General features: G+C 31.0%; 1 protein-coding gene across 7 annotated transcripts in view; it reads right to left on the bottom strand.

The window, feature by feature from the left end:
* The window catches only part of LOC143200173 (fibronectin), a 154,958-nt gene that overhangs the window by 38,257 nt on the left and 97,135 nt on the right, over positions 1 to 19,566 (bottom strand). For 6 of the 7 annotated variants that reach the window (XR_013006652.1, XM_076410581.1, XM_076410578.1 and 3 more), the window contains exon 5: positions 2,071 to 2,216. Coding sequence is in view for 6 of the 7 variants with exons in the window: in XM_076410581.1 (XP_076266696.1) it covers positions 2,071 to 2,216 (146 nt within the window). In the remaining variant the exon portion in view is untranslated. The remainder of the gene's footprint in view (positions 1 to 2,070; positions 2,217 to 19,566) is intronic. The other variant, XM_076410579.1, reaches the window with a different exon arrangement.

The following is a 19,566-nucleotide window of genomic DNA, read 5'->3' as shown; positions in this document are numbered from 1 at the left end:
AGCAAGGACTAGAGAATATGTGGTTTCAGCAAGACGGGGCCACAGCACACACAGCTCGTTCAACAATTCAATTATTGAATGATGTTTTTCCACGGTGATTAACTTCGCGAAGTGGCGATTTAGCATGAGCGCCCAGATCTGCGGATTAAACAGCACCAGACTTTTACTTATGGTTTTTTTTTAAATTTATTTATTAATTTTTAAAATCACGTTTTTTAAAAGACCAAGTAAACTTTTTGTGAAACCAAACTTATTTGTTATTGCCTTGAGCAAAGAGCAATCAAAATGGTAGCAGGTCTTTTACCCCACTTTGTATATCCGTCATCAATATCATCAAAACAAAGTTCCTTGGAGTATTGTTAAGGCTCGGGGTATGTTATAAATTAGGAAACCCTCAAAGACTTTAGTGTACCAACATTTAGTGAAGGAATTCCATCAAACACTAATTATGTTTGTGTCTGAAATATCCGGCCATGAAGAAAAATATCAAGGAAAAATTAGTAGATAATGAACAGTTAGTTGTATACCATTATCTTTTTAAATAAACTAAAGTAACTTTGGTGAACTTAGTGAATGACCTACCATATGCAAACTAGAAAAGTTAATTATTCAATGAAAAAAATACGGTGTGGAAATATCAGCGCCCCAATAAATTCCATTGCCTGTAAAGGAATAAAAGCTTCCTTCCCGTATCCCACCTACACTTGTTTATTTAGAGACCGCATTCTGGAGAAAATTTCCTCATAAAAATAAATACGTTCTCTGAGCTTTTCTAAGGAGCTTCATAAAACAAACCTCGATAGCCGTTTACTTTTTAATGTTCCGACCATTAAAATCCAGTAAACACCGTACTTTTTTTATCAGATACCTTTTTTCAATTCACCTGAGTATATTTAGTTGTTATCCATCACAAATTGGTAGGATTTCAGAGATTGGGTACAGGTTATGCTACATGGTGTCGTAAATTGTAACTACGTTAATGTAAAAGCTTTATCATTCAACTAAATCTTGTATATACCACGCACAAAACTTGTGTACAAATATATTACTGGTATTTAGTAAAATACTGCATTGATGCCTAAGATTTTTTAATCTAGAAGTGGATTTGGCTTTACAAGTTTGTTGCTATTTGCACAAAACATTAGTTATATGGTGAATATATGTATAGACAAGAGATGGAATAACAATGTTTCCAATGTCAAATTGATATTTAAGTGACTGAACAACAAAAAATAAAAGTTTTTTAATTAGTTTCATCTAAGATCAATTCAACTGACGCCATGTTTTAAAAGTTAATTGACCTTGGATGTAAAATCTTCGGAGACTTTACAAAATCAATAGATGTTTACCGGCATATCTCGGAAGTTTCTGAGGATTTATAAAAATCTGTATCAACAAAAGTACGCGGCAGCATCCACTCGAACTTGACGGTAATCTTTAAATATTTAACTTCGAGGAAATAACCAAATAAACAAGATAAAGAACTTTCCTTTTAGGAAGTCCCTTCCCCTCTCCCTTTATCGCCGACTCCCCCTGTTTTGCAGTCTTAAGGTATTAACTCCTTAATATTGGGTGTAGGAAAAGTGTTTCAGTTATTTAGTTGCTAATTTGAATATATTTTCTTGTGTTTATTAGGCTCGGTCATTTTTAACATCTTAATAGGAAGGAATCTATTGAGAGAAATTGGTACAACCTATATGATCAAAATATTTTTCATCATATTAGGAGGGGTACCTTCGTAACTCTTGCAACCTCTGGTTGCGTGTTCTCATGCAAAATGATGACTTTACATCTGTTACACCCTGTTACTGAGTTACTTTATTCTGTTGCAAGCATATATGTTATTAAATTAGCTCAATTGACAGTAGTCAATCATATTATTATGCTTTAGAAGTTCGTAATCCTTGGAAAGTCCCTTAAGAATATGAGGTTGATTCTCGTCCAGTTAGTCTCGTCCAATTCGTGGTTGATTAAAATACATACAAAAAACTAATCGTCTGAAGACTGATCATAGACTATATAATATCATAAACAGTATAATATAAAGTATATTTAGTGCTTATTACTTACCGAGGGTTCGGAAGACTATAGGCCTACTTCGATACTTCCTTCCCGCCCAGACAGCAGCTACTGTGAGTTGATACTGCGTATCTGGCTTAAGGTTCGAGAGGGTCACAGCATCACTGTTGCCTGCCACCACTGCCACCACCCTGAAACTAATAGCATGCTGGTTCATTGATGTAGCAGCTTGGTTTACGCTCATATACTATCTCTATTGGTCTAAAATATTATTCGACTATAAATTTCTTTAAATTTGAGTTACACGAAATTTTGAGTTACTTTAGTAACACGTTACTCCATAAATATTCAATTAAACAACAATTTATTGGAAAAATTCAACCGTTTCCTAGAACGATTTGTCGTTGGTTATCTTTCCTTAAAGCATTCTTTTGAGGTCTGTTTCTTGTAACTACAGGCAATTAGTTAGTAGTGACCAGATATGGACTGTATTATGGGTGTCAAAACAATTTGAATCTCAATTCATTCAATTTAATCGTAATGACTTGGAACACAAAAGTTGTTACGCTAAGATCACTGTAACCTTTAAAATGAAGAAGATTAATCTATGGTCTTCTATGGTCAATTTCAGGAATCATTGAGTCATGAGTTATATCTAATCTTAATACCCCTTTTTGTTACAAATAATCATTGAATTTAGTAAGAAAATAAATGTAGTAGCTCTGGGCATTTGGCAATGGTCTACAATAGCTCATGAGTATTGCTCCATTTGGTAAACCTAGTAACTTGGCAACTTGGTGACGTTAATTAAGAACATCGTCCTAAAATTTTCGAGAGGATCTAGTCTCTGACCATCATTTAGAAGAGAGATAATGTCAGCGATTGCTCAAGCTAAATATTCTCCCTAACTAAGGGTAAATATTAACCCCTAACCTTTAAGTAGCAGTTATTTTCATTTAAAAAATAAAAGGAATTTATCTGAATCTGTATATGAAATACTTGGGGGTTCTAATAGTGAACAGATTATCTTTATATCATTAAAGAACACATTGAGCTATGTAAATCTTCAAATGTAAATGGATCAAACAATCCAAATATAAAGCATTTGATCAAGTAATCGGAACATTTCAACTGTCCCTAGAAGATAAAGAGTTACTACTATTTTATCTTCATTATCTATGATTTATATTTGAACTTATGCTAAACTTAGTTTGTATATTATGGACATAATATATCTCAACAAATATCATATGTTAATTTCTCAACATATATCATATGCGTAGTTATATCATAAATAATGACAACATTTGAGGTTCCGAAAAGAATGAGTTGATATAATACGACATGTATTTAAAGCAGATTAATGCATAACAACTTGAAATTAATAAATAACTTAAAATTATTGAAAAACGAATTAAAAAATTTCGGAAACTCAATAAAAGAAAGGGTTTAGTCAGTAAGTTATACTGATTATGGACATCGTCGTAGTGATTATAAATATCTTTAAATTCCTTTTTGGATATCGTGGATTCATCTTGACATACTCAACGTTTGTATAGGCTTTTTTAAATGAACAAAACTGCTATGAATATTACAATCACCAAATGTAAAATATGAATATTCCCAATTTAATTAAAGACATGTAAATTTAGCTGATGCTACATAGTTTGCCATGTTGCTAAACCTAACATAATATTCCGAAGCAAGTAATATGATAATAAAACTGAAACAAAATTAATATAAATAGACGCACGAGACTACATACGAGAAAGTTTTTAATCAAACTTTTATAAAGATACATGACTTTATAACAGTTTTGCAGCTTAAAGATAGTATATTTAAACTTGGATACTTTTAGAACAAAGTTTTAAGTGAAGAATAATTAATATGTAGAAATATGAACGCCATGGTAATTTTTTTTATGTCAAAGTCTGTTACGAATATAAATTTTTATTGTAAATTTTTAGTTTATATTATTTACTATTTGGTGTTCTTTTTGACTGACTATAGGGGTGGAAATAGTTTTCTTCCTGATGTTCAGATGACTCCTCAAAAGTTAAGTTTTTATTTCTTTACATCGCATCTTGTCCATCTTCGATACACTCCTCACTATTCTATTTTAATTTCTGGCACTTGTATCTTGTTTTAATTTCCTTATGTTTATTTTATGTTTAATGTTTCGATTTATATCCAGATATATTTTTATATGAGGTAAATTAGGTGGAAAATCTTTAAATATTGAATAATTTACCTAACGATTTTGTTAAAAGCATTTCAATAATTTTATTTTCAGTATTCTAAATAATCCAATAAATTATATCGAAATATATATAATACGAAATAAACAACATTATTATGTCGTACTGTTATTTATTTATAATATATTTACATTAATATATTACTAATAATACAGTCAAAATAATGCTAGTTGTAATACGATAAATAATAAATTTATTAATTATATAGTGTAATGTAAATAAATCAAATAACACACAATTAAATGTATAAAATAGAAAATACGTATTTACTTTCATTATTGTATATTAATGCTTTTGTTGGAATTTTAGTAAATATTTGTTTAAAAATAAAAAATTGAAATATTAATTATTTATTTTATGCATTCTATATGTTATGTTTATCCTGAACTTCAAGTCCTATCTTCAAGTTAGAAATCCGTCAATATAGTTTTTTTCAAGAAGAACTGCAAAATACCCATATTTTTTTGATAAAAATAGTTTTTTTGGATATAACTTTTTGAACTAAGGAATATATGATGACAGAAAGGGCTTTCTTCAGTATATTGAATCATTCTTCACGACTTCTTGAGTGAAAATGGATGACTTCACAAGTAGTCTCACAAAACTGTGGATTTATGTTGAAAGTTTACGGCTAAAAGGTGTAATGAGTAAAGTGTAGGTAAAGGAGTTTGGTTTTTATTACAGTATATTTCGCAGTTACTAGCAGCAATTCTTGGCGTAGTTAAACGGAATTCGGGTAAAGATAACTCAGCTGAAGCTGTATGGTCACAAAAGGTGAATTTAAGTTGCTTGAAGAGCTCTATACATAACCTATTACAATTACGATACATCCAAACCTGGAAAACACCTCTTGTCCTCTAATTCCTGGACCAGCCATTCCAGTTCCAGATATAACGGCCCCCATGGTATATTAAAGTTGCTGATAGCTATTTTAGACCACTGGATTTGCACAAACACTTGCAGTTCGGGGTATAGGGCCACCAAAAAGGATATTGCAGTAGATTAGTTAGCTATAAACTATTGAAACTTGGGAGACCATTCTATACAGAATAGTATATCATAGAAATGTTATTAAAAATAATGCTATTATGAAGAGAAAACTAGTGGAAAAAGGTAGAGGTGATACTAATAAATAACCGTATTACAGCTATAAGCTCTCTAGAGGAGACAGCAATCAGGAGGAAGGTGTTATATAGCACGAAAGATATGGCTATAATTGTTCAAGATAAAAGCAAATGTGTTTATATTCGACAAAAAATTATTTATATTTCTAGACATAAGGGGTTTTATTTTCCTTAGAATAAGATTGAAATCAAATTATTTCAAGTAAAGTATATAACGGAGCTTTATTCCCCCTATAATTAACCACAAGAAAAAAAGAAGATTCTTAGACTGATAATGATATTTTCATGTCTACCAAAAGCACAATGGGCGTCTAATATCGAACACGTCTAAAGTATAATCAATATGAGTTACGATAATGTTATTATCAACTTTAATATAAAGCCGTATAATAGAAACTTTGCAGAATCTTATTTAATCTGCCTAGCCGTACTTCACGCCACATCAAATAAATTATTTAGACAAAAGTAATACAAAGCTAGAGATTCGAATTTCACCGGCACACCCTAGCGTTTCGTTAATTTTGGCTCAGAGGGAGACCGAGATAACCATGTCTGGTAATATTTAGGTGTAACTTACGTCCCATTAAAACGATAGCTGTATTTAATTATGAACATATATTAAAGGATATAACCCTATGCTGGTTTAATCATTGTTTTTATGTTGTTTTGTTGACATCATTTTAGTTTTCTGGTACTTTCTGTGTTGCAGTTGTTATATTTATGAATACATTTCAACAAAATCTTGATATTTTACAAACAAAACTAACAAAAATACCACAAGGTTATCTTATATTTATTAATTAACCATTTCTTACTATATTTTCTCTCTTCTGTACCTTGGCAAGCTGTCATAGAACAATAAATCTCTGTGTTAACCAATTTTTTAACTGTTTCATTTAATCGGAATCCATCTCTTTATGTGAATCTGTTGCTGAGACTGGGGATGTCACATTTCTTTAGCTTCTTGTGCTGTTACACTTAGCCCTAGTGTTAGCGCATTTACGTATTGTGCAAATATTTTCTAAAACCATATGCTACGCTGATTTGTATGCCATATATCCAGATTGGATTCGTAATTATTCTGTACATCGCTTCAAAGAAATTAATATGGATAATAACAAATCCATACAAGATACATTTATATTGTAATGTGATAAAAGTCAAATACAAACTAAATACATGAATAATACATAAATATAGACAATAGAACATGTCAATTTTGATACTTAGATACTTCATTATACAATATTTAACATTAGATTTGTTTTATATGTTTCATTTTCATTAGTTTTACTACAACAAGTTTTATTTATATTATTTTAAATTATTTAGTTGAACATAGTAGAAATAGCTTAAGTGATAATGCAAATAATATCGTTAATTAAGTTTTCTCAGCAAAATATGGATCTCTAAGGACTAAATAAATTGAAACTACTAACTAATCATATACTAAGTCTTGTTTGTTTCCCTGATTCATTTCAATTTCTGTATTCATCAGGCTTCGTTGATATTTGCTGAATTAACTCTAGTCCTGGGATATAGTGTGTGTTAATAACCTTACAATGATATACTGAGTAATAATTTAATAATACTATTTTAAAATATGTTTTATTTTGTGGAACGTAGGACAACAAAGGAAACCAACGAACATTTTATCTCTCATATAAATGTTCATGAATGCAGTTCCCTTTATCATCTCTATTATTCGACAAAATGTTTCTTATCTATTTCGGTTTGAACAAGTTCGCCTTTATAATAATATGCTTTTTGTTACGCAAAACTTGCATGATCCGAATAATTCTGAACAAGCACATGTGGCTTAAACAATGCCCCCCACAAGAAAGTTTAGAACAGCTGCAAAATTTTACAGAAAATATATCAACGAGGAAACCGGGTGGAAATAAACGGCATAAACCTGTTGCTGATTGTTTGATAATATATTTTGAACTGGTTTAGCAAATACTGTTGTTATATGAAGATTATTTATGGTTATTTTTAACTTATATTTTATATATATAAAATATGCCTATTTATATTTTAAAAATGGTGCTTAAAGCATTATGTAAAAATTGTCATATAATAATCAAAGTGGAAATATTTTAAATACACATCAATGACTTATTTGCAGTTTGGATTAGTTTACAGTAAACTCTAGATAATAAAAAAGTTAAGCAATAAATAAATATTTTTTGAGTTGCAACAGTTGTATTTCAGCCATCCTTGTCGTGCCACTCATTAATTTATTAATAAGTATATATAAAATTGAAAAATATCATAAAATTATAAATATTTAAGATTGAGTAGAACAAATTTTATTATGTGGGCGTAAGTACAAAAAAAATATTTTTTTAAAGGATATTTGTTTATTTTAGAAATATATACATAATAAAAACAAACATCATATAAAGAACTTGCAAACAACAATAAATCTATTAAACTAAAAGTAAACAGGTGGTAAACGTCTATTGAGGAAATAGTGGGGCGACAGTTCGGAAATAGATAAAAAAGTATCTGAATAACCAATTTTCGAGAACAACAGTAAGATATAAAGAACTTTAAGTCAGCCATATAATTATTAAAGGAATTATCGGCCAGGTTGATTAACCAATTGACTGGTAATTGAATTTGTACGTCGGTCTGTTGAGTTTTCAATGCCGATAGTGATAACAATGCTTAAACATGTCATTAGAGAATAATGATGAAAGACAATATTGATATCTGATAGCAATGATGAACTATGCTTGGATAAAGTATGACATGTGCACACGGTACGAAGGGATAGCACGCGACATACCAGCTTATGTCCTAACACTAACAATAATGACGTGCAATGTGATCAAGGGGCAACGCGCGAGATCTACTGTCACTAAGGTTTGTAGGTCTCACTAGGATTAAGCTGTAGTTTTAAAATAAATAAACAAATTAACACATGAACACTACTGTTAGTAGTGCACTCACTTCTCCAGCTGCAGCTATGATGGACGTTCAATGCGTATAAGGGAGAAAGCTAAAAGCCACATGCTAGATACGCTGCCATCAAGAGCCAGTAGAAACCACTTTCGGTGGCGTTTATGTATGTATGCTACACATCAGAAACTTTGGCCACTATGGCATTAGCCTCTGGTTTATAAAATAGCTACAATTTATATTTACAGTTGCAACCATAAAACTTGTCATTATCATTGATTTATAGTGATTTTGAGTTATAATTATTAAATAAATAAATAGCGGAGAATGTTCAGAATAAATTGGTATCTGAATAGATAAATAAATAGATAACGAAATAAATAAATGAATAGATAAATAAATATATAACTGAATGATTAAATGAATAGGTAAATAAATAGTTAAATGTATAGAATAAAAATAAAAAGAAAATTGTAAATACTCTGTGAAAAACTCCCATTTTCTCGGGTTGTGCAGCATAAAACACTGTTTAATCGACACGATTGGAAGACGTACTTACTCTGACGATCGCGGCTGCATAATTGAACTTTCATAGAGCTCGAAAAGCCCTGGGCATATTAAGTTATCACATTTGGCAAATGCAGTTCGAGGAGGGGACTAAACATGACGGCAATTATGCCAATTCTTATTGGTGCAGGGTGTTTGCAAGAATGACAGATCCTAATCGAGCAGAGGTGACAACCTCGCTCTTTTAGTTTCTTTACTGGTATCTCAATTTTCCCAGAAACATAAAACGCACCAACAAAATATCAAATTACCCTTAAAATATGATAGACGTTTCACCGTTAACGTAAACTTTCTAACGGTCGATTCTGGGATTTCCAACTCCTCGAACCACAAGTGTTTCTTTTTGTTCGTTTTTTTAGAGATTAATTTAAAAAAATATATTAAAAAATAATTCGCTTTTACAATTGTTAATTGTTAAGAAGTTGCTTAAAATATTTAATTTAACATTGCCAATAATTGTTAAATAATTTATAAGGTTTTAGGTGAAAAAATTAAATATTTTAATAAAAATAACTAATGATTTGTGCTACTTATCCTTTAGAAGGTTACTTCCAACAAGAGATCCTAATTCAAAGGAAATTTCTAAAGCGGATGCGGAAGTAATCCATTTACTCTGCCAGGAAGCATTATGTCAATAAATATCATTCAAATTTTATGGACTTATTTTTATTGTTTATGTTTAGAGGTTTTTTGGTGATCAATCAATATTGGAAAAGAAAACTTAAAAGAAAAATGAGCTCCTGTAAGGTGTAAATGAAATTAAAGGGCGTTAAAGACTCTGGTCTAATGGTCTCTTATAATTTCTGTATATTTTTAACAATTAGTGGACCAGATACAGTGGTTTTCGTAAAATAACTTTTCTAGTTTTTGAAACGAGACATGATAAAGAATCGTGTCTTCACTAAATATTGCATTTTGTTATGGAAAATGTTGTTCAAGACAAATAATCCTTTAGTGAGTGTTATTGGGGCTCTGGTGAATTTCGAATACGAATAATACGATTTCCAAGTTTCCTTTATAACAGAAATCATATAAAACTAATTGTCTTAGTGAATATAAATCCATCTTAAAGGCAACTCATTTATCGCGAAAACAAAAACTGGACATGTTAAATAATTAATATCATAGCCCTAGAGCTTCTCTTATGGGAAAAGTTTTCGCAATTGTTCCCTATGGACTAGATTTAGTTAATCTTTCTGAAAACTTTAGTACCCACTAAGACGTAATCTTTTATGGTAAAACTTTCGGAGCGGTAAATGAAGAACTATCCTGCGTTGAAATATCTGTAACCAGATGTAATGCGATATAGATTTGGCATAATGTATTTTCTAAGGTCTGTTAGTAATAAAGATAATTATTTTATTTTATATTTTGATATATGCCTTATAAATATTTAGGAAGTTGAAGAGAATTTTGAAAACTATATCTATGTTAAGTTTTTATTCAATAGTTGAGAAGAATGAATGTTTTTACTAGACCTCTTCTGATTGTTTTATTGGGGGAAGTTCTTTTTGTATAGGACGGATTAAAATTAAGCTCTATATTTGCAGCTTACGTAGGAACTTTTAGGTCTAAGCTTCGAGAACTTTAGGGCTATAATCCTAATATATGTTAAAGCTAGGATCCTTATCAGCAATGGTGAATCATTAGACGACCTAAAATTCGACGAAGGGTTAAGTCAAAAAATGGTAATCAAAACAAAAAGAATCGGATTCCCTGTCATCAGTTGGGGGTATAGATATATAGATACTTTGGAATTAAGCAAGACTCTTATTCTGCAATAATGGAAATTAGAATAGGAGTACCACAAGTTAATGTACTGCGGTTAAAACTACAATATCCTGATACTTTTTACTGACTCGGTTTAATCTTTAGGAACTATCTGGGTTACCTTCATTCCAAAAATAAACTAGAAGAACGGGCTACTCGGTAACAATTCCAAGTTGTCTATATATAAAAAACACTCCTCTATAAGTCAATATTAAAACCCACTTGGACTCGTGGCATTCAAACCTGGGACTGTGCGTCAAACCTGCAACAGTCAAGTGATACAGCGTTTCTAGAATAAAGCATTAAAGATTATTGTTGATGCATCGTGGTACTGCTGAAACAGACATATCCATTAAGACCTTTAAATTGATACCAAAGCAAGCAAACCATTATAAGAAGTGCCAGTAGTCACGAAACGATGTATACCGAACCCAAACACACACAACAAAAACCTGGTAAAGAAGACTCAAGCCTTATGAGTTAGTCAAGTAGTACTATTGTAAAGTAGATAATTGTGGAAGTTTTGTTGTTATATTATGTATATGTTAATCTCGAGCATACCTGGTGAAGGCAAACTAGCGAGTAAAGACATTAATTTAAGTATCACCTATTTATTTTAAGTTCTATAGAAAAGATCAAATTATAATTACATTAAAGGACGAGTAGTAATAATGAAAAAATCACGAATTATATTTTAAAAGCTAATAGACTCTTAAAGGTACAATATGTCTTTTTGTATTTTAGCTTTTAAATATTAGTTCTTGCTATATATGCACTAGTTTTTGGTACTGTAGCTAAAGTGACTCGATATTGAAGCAACTACAGGTTTGAAAACAACTCTCCTTAACTTCTTAACATACAACCGTTGCTGTATAACTAATTTGTTGATTTCTATCAGAGAACTCCACCAGAACTTCCTTAATACCTAGTTTACATTCTGGATTCGGCACCATTCAAATGCGGGGTCGACAATTCGGCCCCGATAATTTATAAGACCAGTGCCGAAGTTAAACAATTAGTTGACGTTTGCGGACCCTAGCCTCGGATTTGTTCCCTATTAGGATATTAATCCTCGGTAAACCCCATACGCTATCTGTTATCCGGAATTTGAGTTTTTGTTTAGATAATATCGGCTGCACTGCCAATACAGTTTTCGGAGTTATATGAAATGGGTACCGGCGATTTGATTTATTTAATACGTTATATTTATTTGCTGGATCAAAATAGTCATTTAAACTACCTGGAGATGCCACGAAGGGGAACCGCCATTGCTGGAAAGGCTTTATAGATTTTTTTGTAGAGAATAAGGATAAATCCGTTTTCCATTTTATGGTTTTCTGCTTTATCATTAAATATCACAATGGTATTACTAAAATTACTTATATATAACATTGTAGCACTCTAAATTACTATAAATACAAAAAATTAATATTTTCTCTAGAAACACAAAACTATATATTACAGCAACTGAAAAGGCTTAATACTCTTGAAGTAAATTTAGATATGGCACATATTTCTCTGCTTAACCTAACCCCATAAATAAGTCTCATATTTCCAGATGAGTTTTAAGATTTATTTATACAGCAGTACTTATTATGCTCATTGTACTATATTGTAAGGCCTGTTAAGGCAGACTTTTAAGGAGACTTCCAACCTTCTTTTTCAATGTACATTTTTGGTTTCAATCATACTATTGGGTTTTATTATTTCAGTTTTTTGTTTCCTAGTAATTTCCAGGGCTGTATTTCATATTTCACAGCATCCTCCATCAATTATTAGTCTTTTTTTTTTGGTTGTTGAGTTCAAATTTAAAATTTTTATTGATCCTTTGTTCAAATTTTAACTTACTTAAATCATCATTCTTTTTTGTTGGCGACAGTGTACCATTTTCAGTTTTCTTTAGCTGCTTGATATTGTATACAAGAAGAATACATTGCCAATGATGAAATTGCAATCATTATCTCTAATTGCTAGCTCTCGTAGCATCAAAAAAGCTCAGTAAGTATTTGCACTGATTTTCACAACAATGTATCGATTTTTCTGGAAAAAAGCCGTGAACATTAATTCAGACTGCTCTAAAGCAACTAACTTCATTAGCGCAATGCCGTTTTTTAATTAAGGTTCATTAAATGATTTTTTTTGCATATATGCAACCAGAAATTTTAATATTCCAGAATTAAAAGTTTATTGAAGTTCTTTTTTGAAAATGTTCTTTATCAAATAGACTTTATTGTAGAACATTTAAGTTCCATACAATTTTTTTATGAATTTCCATCCAAAGCAAGTAAAATAAATACATAAAACTTGAACAAATTCAGCCGGTATAACGTATGTTCTTATGTAAGCTTATATAGTTTTATATATTTTATATAGCCCAAAGATTTACGAGAATAAGACAGAAAAGAAATGCGGTCATATATTTGATATCTATTTTATTTCATTCCATTATATATGTTTTATCTTCGTATGGTTGCCTGAGACTTTATTTATGATGTAGTAGTAGAAAAATGATGATAATTTAATGTCATTAAATATATTTTTTATTTATTTACTAACAACTTAAGATAATAGTAATATTTCAAGGCAAGTTAGTTACAGTTTTTTTCAGGTTCAGTTTCAGACCTTGTTAAATTGAACATAATATTGAATAGCGTTAACATTAACATTGAAACTGATAGTAAATAATTGTTTTTATCAGAAGAATGGTTGGATGATTCTCAACAATACCCTTGGGTTTGGCCAAAGTTGATTCCCCTTCTCTGATTTTATTAATGAAATGTGGATTCACAAAGCAACTATGATACCCGTAAATTATGTTGCTGACGCAAATATTTTTATTTATTTTTTTTCGTTTACTAGAATGACCAGCTAGGACCAAATGATCTTCGACTGATGTCGCAGCACGCCATTTCCTTTGCAAATGGCGTGCTGGATGTGGGCAGACCATTGAAATCTGCGGTCGAACTGGAGACCGAGCTATGAGACTTTCTGGAGCCAAGGGATAGGGACTTTGTCGATTTGGAGGCGATAGGCGCGAAACTTCTTCTTGCGGTGGAACAGAATAGCCTGAGTTTTGCTCGGGTTAATCTGAAGCCGACAGAATTTGTACCACGCTATCGCTTGGTTCAGTTGTGACAGTTGTTGGCGCAAAGATTGATAAGTTTATAGTATAAGGAATGTGGGAAGTGATGATTCCAAGTGATTTACTACTAATAACCCCATCTCTTTTAAATATCTGAAAGTTTATTGATACAAATTATAATATATTTTATGAATCACATTCGATATAGATAAACTGAAGTGTATATACGCATATTGTCGTTTACTTCTTATAGTATTAACAATGCCCTAGGGGATTTCGACTTAGGGTTAACAGATTGGCTGTTTATAATGCTAATACTTGTTTATTTGCTCGCTAGAGAAGCGCCCCACTGAGAGTGTGTGAAATATGGAAATTTAAATCAAATATATGGCGTTTAATAAACGCGGTATTGGGGTATGTATGTTTGCGAATAGTACTATGTGGAGTAGAATAATTAATCTACTCCAGTGTTAGCATATTTACTATATATACGGTAGTAGATTTCAATTTAATATATATTTCATGGCATAATTTTTATAATTCCCTTCAAGGGCGATAAACTGATTATAACGACCCTCCAACCTTGTGATAAAATTTTTGAAGTACGATTTTTCCTTTGCTTCAAAATAGGCCTCAGTTTCGGCGATTACCTCTTCATTCGACGAAAATTTCTTCCTAGTGAGCATTGTTTTGTGATCTGAGGACAGGAAATAGTCGCTGGAGGCCAGATCTGGAGAATACAGCGGATGAGGAAGTAATTCGAAGCCCAATCCATGGATTTTTGCCATCGTTTGCACTAACTTGTGACACGGTGCATTATCTAGGTGATGCCGTACATTCTTTTTCTTCAAATGCGGCCGTTTCCGGCGATTTCGCCCTTCAAACGGTCCAATAACGCTATATAATAGTTGCTTAGATGACCCTTCCTTTTTCAAGGTAGCCAACAAAAATAATTCCATGCGCATCCCAAAATAAAGACGCCATAAACTTGCTAGCCGACGTTTGCGTTTTCCCACGCTTTGGAGCGGATTCATCGTATGCAGTCCACTCGGATTACTGTTGATTGGACTTCGGAGTGTAATGATGGAGACATATTTACATTGTCAGATACTGACGCAAATACTCGGGTTTATCACGCTTGATCATCTTCAAAAACTGCTCCGAATCATCAACTCGTCTTTGTTTTTGGTCAAAAGTGAGCTCGCGAGGCACCCACTTTGCACAGAGCTTTCTCATACCCGAATATTCGTGAATGATATGATGTACACGTTCAGTTGATGTCTTTAGAGTATCTGCTATTTCATTAAATTTCAATTTACGGTCATTCATTTTGTGAATTTTTTAAATGTTTTCGTCGGTAACAACCTCTTTTGGATGTCCACTGCGTTCATCGTCTTCGGTGCTTATTTCACCACGTCTAGACTTAGCTACTAATCTTTAATGGTTGGTTTTCCTTTCACAGTATCCGGAAACTCGGCATCAAGCCAGATTTTTGCTTTAACTGTATTTTTTCTTGCAAAAGCAATATTTAATCAACACGCGAAATTCCTTTTTATTAATTCTTTCACAATAATAAAAGTTGCTTTACTCGAAATACAATAATTGACAAACTAATGATCTTTCGAAGCTTAGGGCTACCTAAAAATCATATGGATTCAATCCTAGTAGCGTCATCTATGTATCAGGTCGGAGACGTTTCAATTGATTTGTTACAAAACCAATCCCAATATTTATTAAATATGTCGTTTAGGTATCCCAACTTTAATGAATAACTACTACTAGATATATGTGACTATAAATATATCCACGATTAAAATTGACATTCTAATACTACTTCCTCAACTTTACTACATTTTTAACGATGTATCTTTTTCGATCAACGAAAGGAAAAAGCAACCAAAGCAACTAACAGTATCAAGAACTAAGAAAAAATACATATTCCTGGTGACTTTTACTTTATTTTCAGATACAGGTTGATGGATTTTTGTTTATATAGAAAAAATGCTCGAAGCTACGGAAAAATAATACCATGCAAAAGAATATTTTAGAAGGGACTCCGAAAATTCAATATGAATCTTGAGAGGATTTCGTCCCATTCGAATCGATATTAAATCTGTTATCTCTGCCAAACAAAGTGCACTCAACGTCCTTCTTCTGCCGAGTTTTTCAATAAAGGCGAGTTTTTTTTTATAAAAAAAATATCGATTTTTAATTAAAACCAATGGAATAATTCTAGTTCATGAATCAGAAATTGCAAGACAATTAAATCGGTCATTGAGTTAAATAGAATGTATAGTTTTGAGGATATCTAACCTAAACAATAACTCACAATTTTTTTGAAAATTCACTTATCACTATATAATTCAGAAACTAAAGGTCCGATAAAAACTATTATGACACTACTGCATTCCGCATAAAATTCTTTATAATTTATGTTAGTTTCAATAACCTGCGATTATTTGGGAAGATATGACAGCAAAATTTCTGAAAATGGCAAAAATCGCTAATTTTCATGACTCATATACATGGAAAAAGTGCAAAAAAATCTTACCTTTCAGATAAAGATGAAACTCTCAAAACACATGTATTTTAGGCTGACAAAAACAAATATTCATATTAGACTGCGCTAGAATGTATAGTTTTCAAGATATCTAACCTAAACAGAAACCCACTATTCTTTTGAAAATACACTTATCACTATATAATTGAAAAACTAAAGGTCCGATAAAAACTATTATGACACTACTCGATTTTGCATAAAATTCTTTATAATTGATGTTAGTTTCATTAAACTGCGGTTATTTGGGAAGATATGACAGCAAAAAATCTGAAAATGGCAAAAAATCGCAAATTTTCATGACTATATACATGGAAAAAGTGCAAAAAAATCTTATCTTTCAGATAAAGATGAAACTCTCAAAACACATGTATTTTAGGCTGATAAAAACAAATATTCATATTAGACTGCGCTAGAATGTATAGTTTTCAAGATATCTAACCTAAACAGAAACCCACTATTCTTTTGAAAATACACTTATCACTATATAATTGAAAAACTAAAGGTCCGATAAAAACTATTATGACACTACTCGATTCTGCATAAAATTCTTTATAATTGATGTTAGTTTCATTAAACTGCGGTTATTTGGGAAGATATGACAGCAAAAAATCTGAAAATGGCAAAAAATCGCAAATTTTCATGACTATATACATGGAAAAAGTGCATAAAAATTTTAACTCTCGGATAAAGATGGAATTCTCAAAATAGATGTGTTTTAGGGTGACTAAACCAAATATTCATATTAAACTGCACTAGAATGTATAGTTTTCACCATGTCTAACCTAAACAGAAATCCAGTATTATTTTGAAAATACACTTATCACTATATAATTCAAAAACTAAAGGTCCGATAAAAACTATTATGACACTACTCGATTCCGCATAAAATTCATTGTAATTTGTGCTAGTTTAATTAACCTGCGATTATTTTGGAAGATATGAGAGCAAAAATTCTGGAAATGGCAAAAAATCGCAAATTTTCATGACTATATACATGGAAAAAGGGCATACAAATTTTGTCTCTCGGATAAAGATGAAACGCTCAAAATATAACTATTTTAGGGTGACAAAAACAAATATTCATATTCAACTGTGCTAGAATGTATAGTTTTCAAGATATCTAACCTAAACAGAAATCCACAATTTTTTTGAAAATACACTTATCACTATATAATTCAGAAACTGAAGGTCCGATAAAAACTATTATGACACTACTCGATTCCGCATAAAATTCTTTACAACGTGTGTTACTTTAATTAACCTGCGATTATTTGGGAAGATATGACAGCAAAAATTCTGAAAATGCCGAAAAATGCATAAACATCTCTCGGATAAAGATGGAACTCTCAAAATATATGTATGTTAGAGTGACAAAAATAAATATTCATATTAAACCAAAAAAACGATTATTGATGCTCTTAAAATAAATTACAGTTATCCTTGCGTATTTTTTACGGTAATTTTACTTTATAGTGTTCTATCTATTTGATATTTCTGAGTCAGCAACATCGCATTTCCAGTCTTTAAAGGATAAACCGGCATTATCATGACATGATATAAGGGCACGTATGTTCTATCTTAATAATGATACCATATAAATGCAAATTTGATGTCATAACAGGAAATATTTTATCGTTTTCTGTACAGTACAGAGATCCTATACGTAAAAAAATAATATTATGATCTTTCCTTCTGTAAAAGACACATATATATCATACCATTTAGGATTTTATAAGAAATAACTATCTTTTCTACTCATTGAATTATAATACTGTGGTTGTTTATTTCAATTTAGGTCTTGTTTATTTGGTGATTTTAGGAGATTAAGACAATGTTTGGTAATGTCCACTTTGTATGCCAGAATCGATCGCTGAACTGAATTAACTCCAGGGGAGAGATTTCGTGACGATAATTTGAGGGAGTAATTTATGGAGAAAGTGTCGAAGTAAAACAATTAGTTGACTTAGAGGCCCTCTTGTTGGATTAAAGCTTCATTAAGACATCAATTTCCAAGAAAAGGCTTTGATGGAAGTTTTGTTAAAAAATAATAAGTTTCATTGGACCTTTAGTTTTTGAATTATATAGTGATAAGTGTATTTTCAAAAAAATAGTGGATTTCTGTTTAGGTTAGAAATTTTTTTGTACTTTTTCCATGTATATAGTCATGAAAATTTGCGATTTTTTGCCATTTTCAGAATTTTTGCTGTCATATCTTCCCAAATAATCGCAGATTAATGAAACTGACATAAATTATAAAGAATTTTATGCAGAATCGAGTAGTGTCATAATAGTTTTTATCGGACCTTTAGTTTTTGAATTATATAGTGATAAGTGTACTTTCAATAAAATAGTGGATTTCTGTTTAGGTCAGATATCTTGAAAACTATACATTCTAGCGCAGTTTAATATGAATATTTGTTTTTGTCACCCTAACATACATGTATTTTGTGAGTTTCATCTTTATCCGAGAGATGAAATTTTTTGCACTTTTTCCATGTATATAGTCATGAAAATTTGCGATTTTTTGCCATTTTCAGGATTTTTGCTGTCATTTCTTCCCAAATAATCACAGGTTATTGAAACTAACAAGAATTATAAATAATTTTATGCGGAATGGAGTAGTGTCATAATAGTTTCTATCAGACCTTTAGTTTTTGAATTATATAGTGATAAGTGTACTTTCAAAAAAATAGTGGATTTCTGTTTAGGTTAGATATCTTGAAAACTATACATTCTAGGGCAGTTTAATATGAATATTTCTTTTTGTCGCCCTAAAATACATATATTTTGAGAGTTTCATCTTTATCCGAGAGATGAAATTTTTTTGCACTTTCTCCATGCATATAGTCATGAAAATTTGCGATTTTTTGCCATTTTCAGGATTTTTGCTGTCATATCTTCCCAAATAATCACAGGTTATTGAAACCAAAACAAATTATAAATAATTTTATGCGGAATGGAGTAGTGTCATAATAGTTTTTATCGGACCTTTAGTTTTTGAATTATATACTGATAAGTGAACTTTCAAAAAAATAGTGGATTTCTGTTTAGGTTAGATATCTTGAAAACTATACATTCTAGCGCAGTTTAATACGAATATTTATTTTTGTCACCCTAAAATACATATATTTTCAGAATTTCATCTTTATCCGAGAGATAAGATTTTTTTGCAACTTTTTCCATGTACATAGTCATGAAAACTTCCGTTTTTTTGCCATTTTCAGAAGTTTTGCCGTCATATCTTCCCAAATAATCGCAGGTTATTGAAACTAGCACAAA

The sequence above is a fragment of the Rhynchophorus ferrugineus genome, unplaced genomic scaffold (genome assembly GCF_030347505.1).
Source record: "Rhynchophorus ferrugineus isolate W39M unplaced genomic scaffold, kcgeb_rfMv2 rfM7, whole genome shotgun sequence".
NCBI lineage: Eukaryota > Metazoa > Arthropoda > Insecta > Coleoptera > Curculionidae > Rhynchophorus > Rhynchophorus ferrugineus.
Note: the sequence above shows the minus strand (reverse complement) of the source record. Positions and strands in the feature narration are given on the sequence as shown.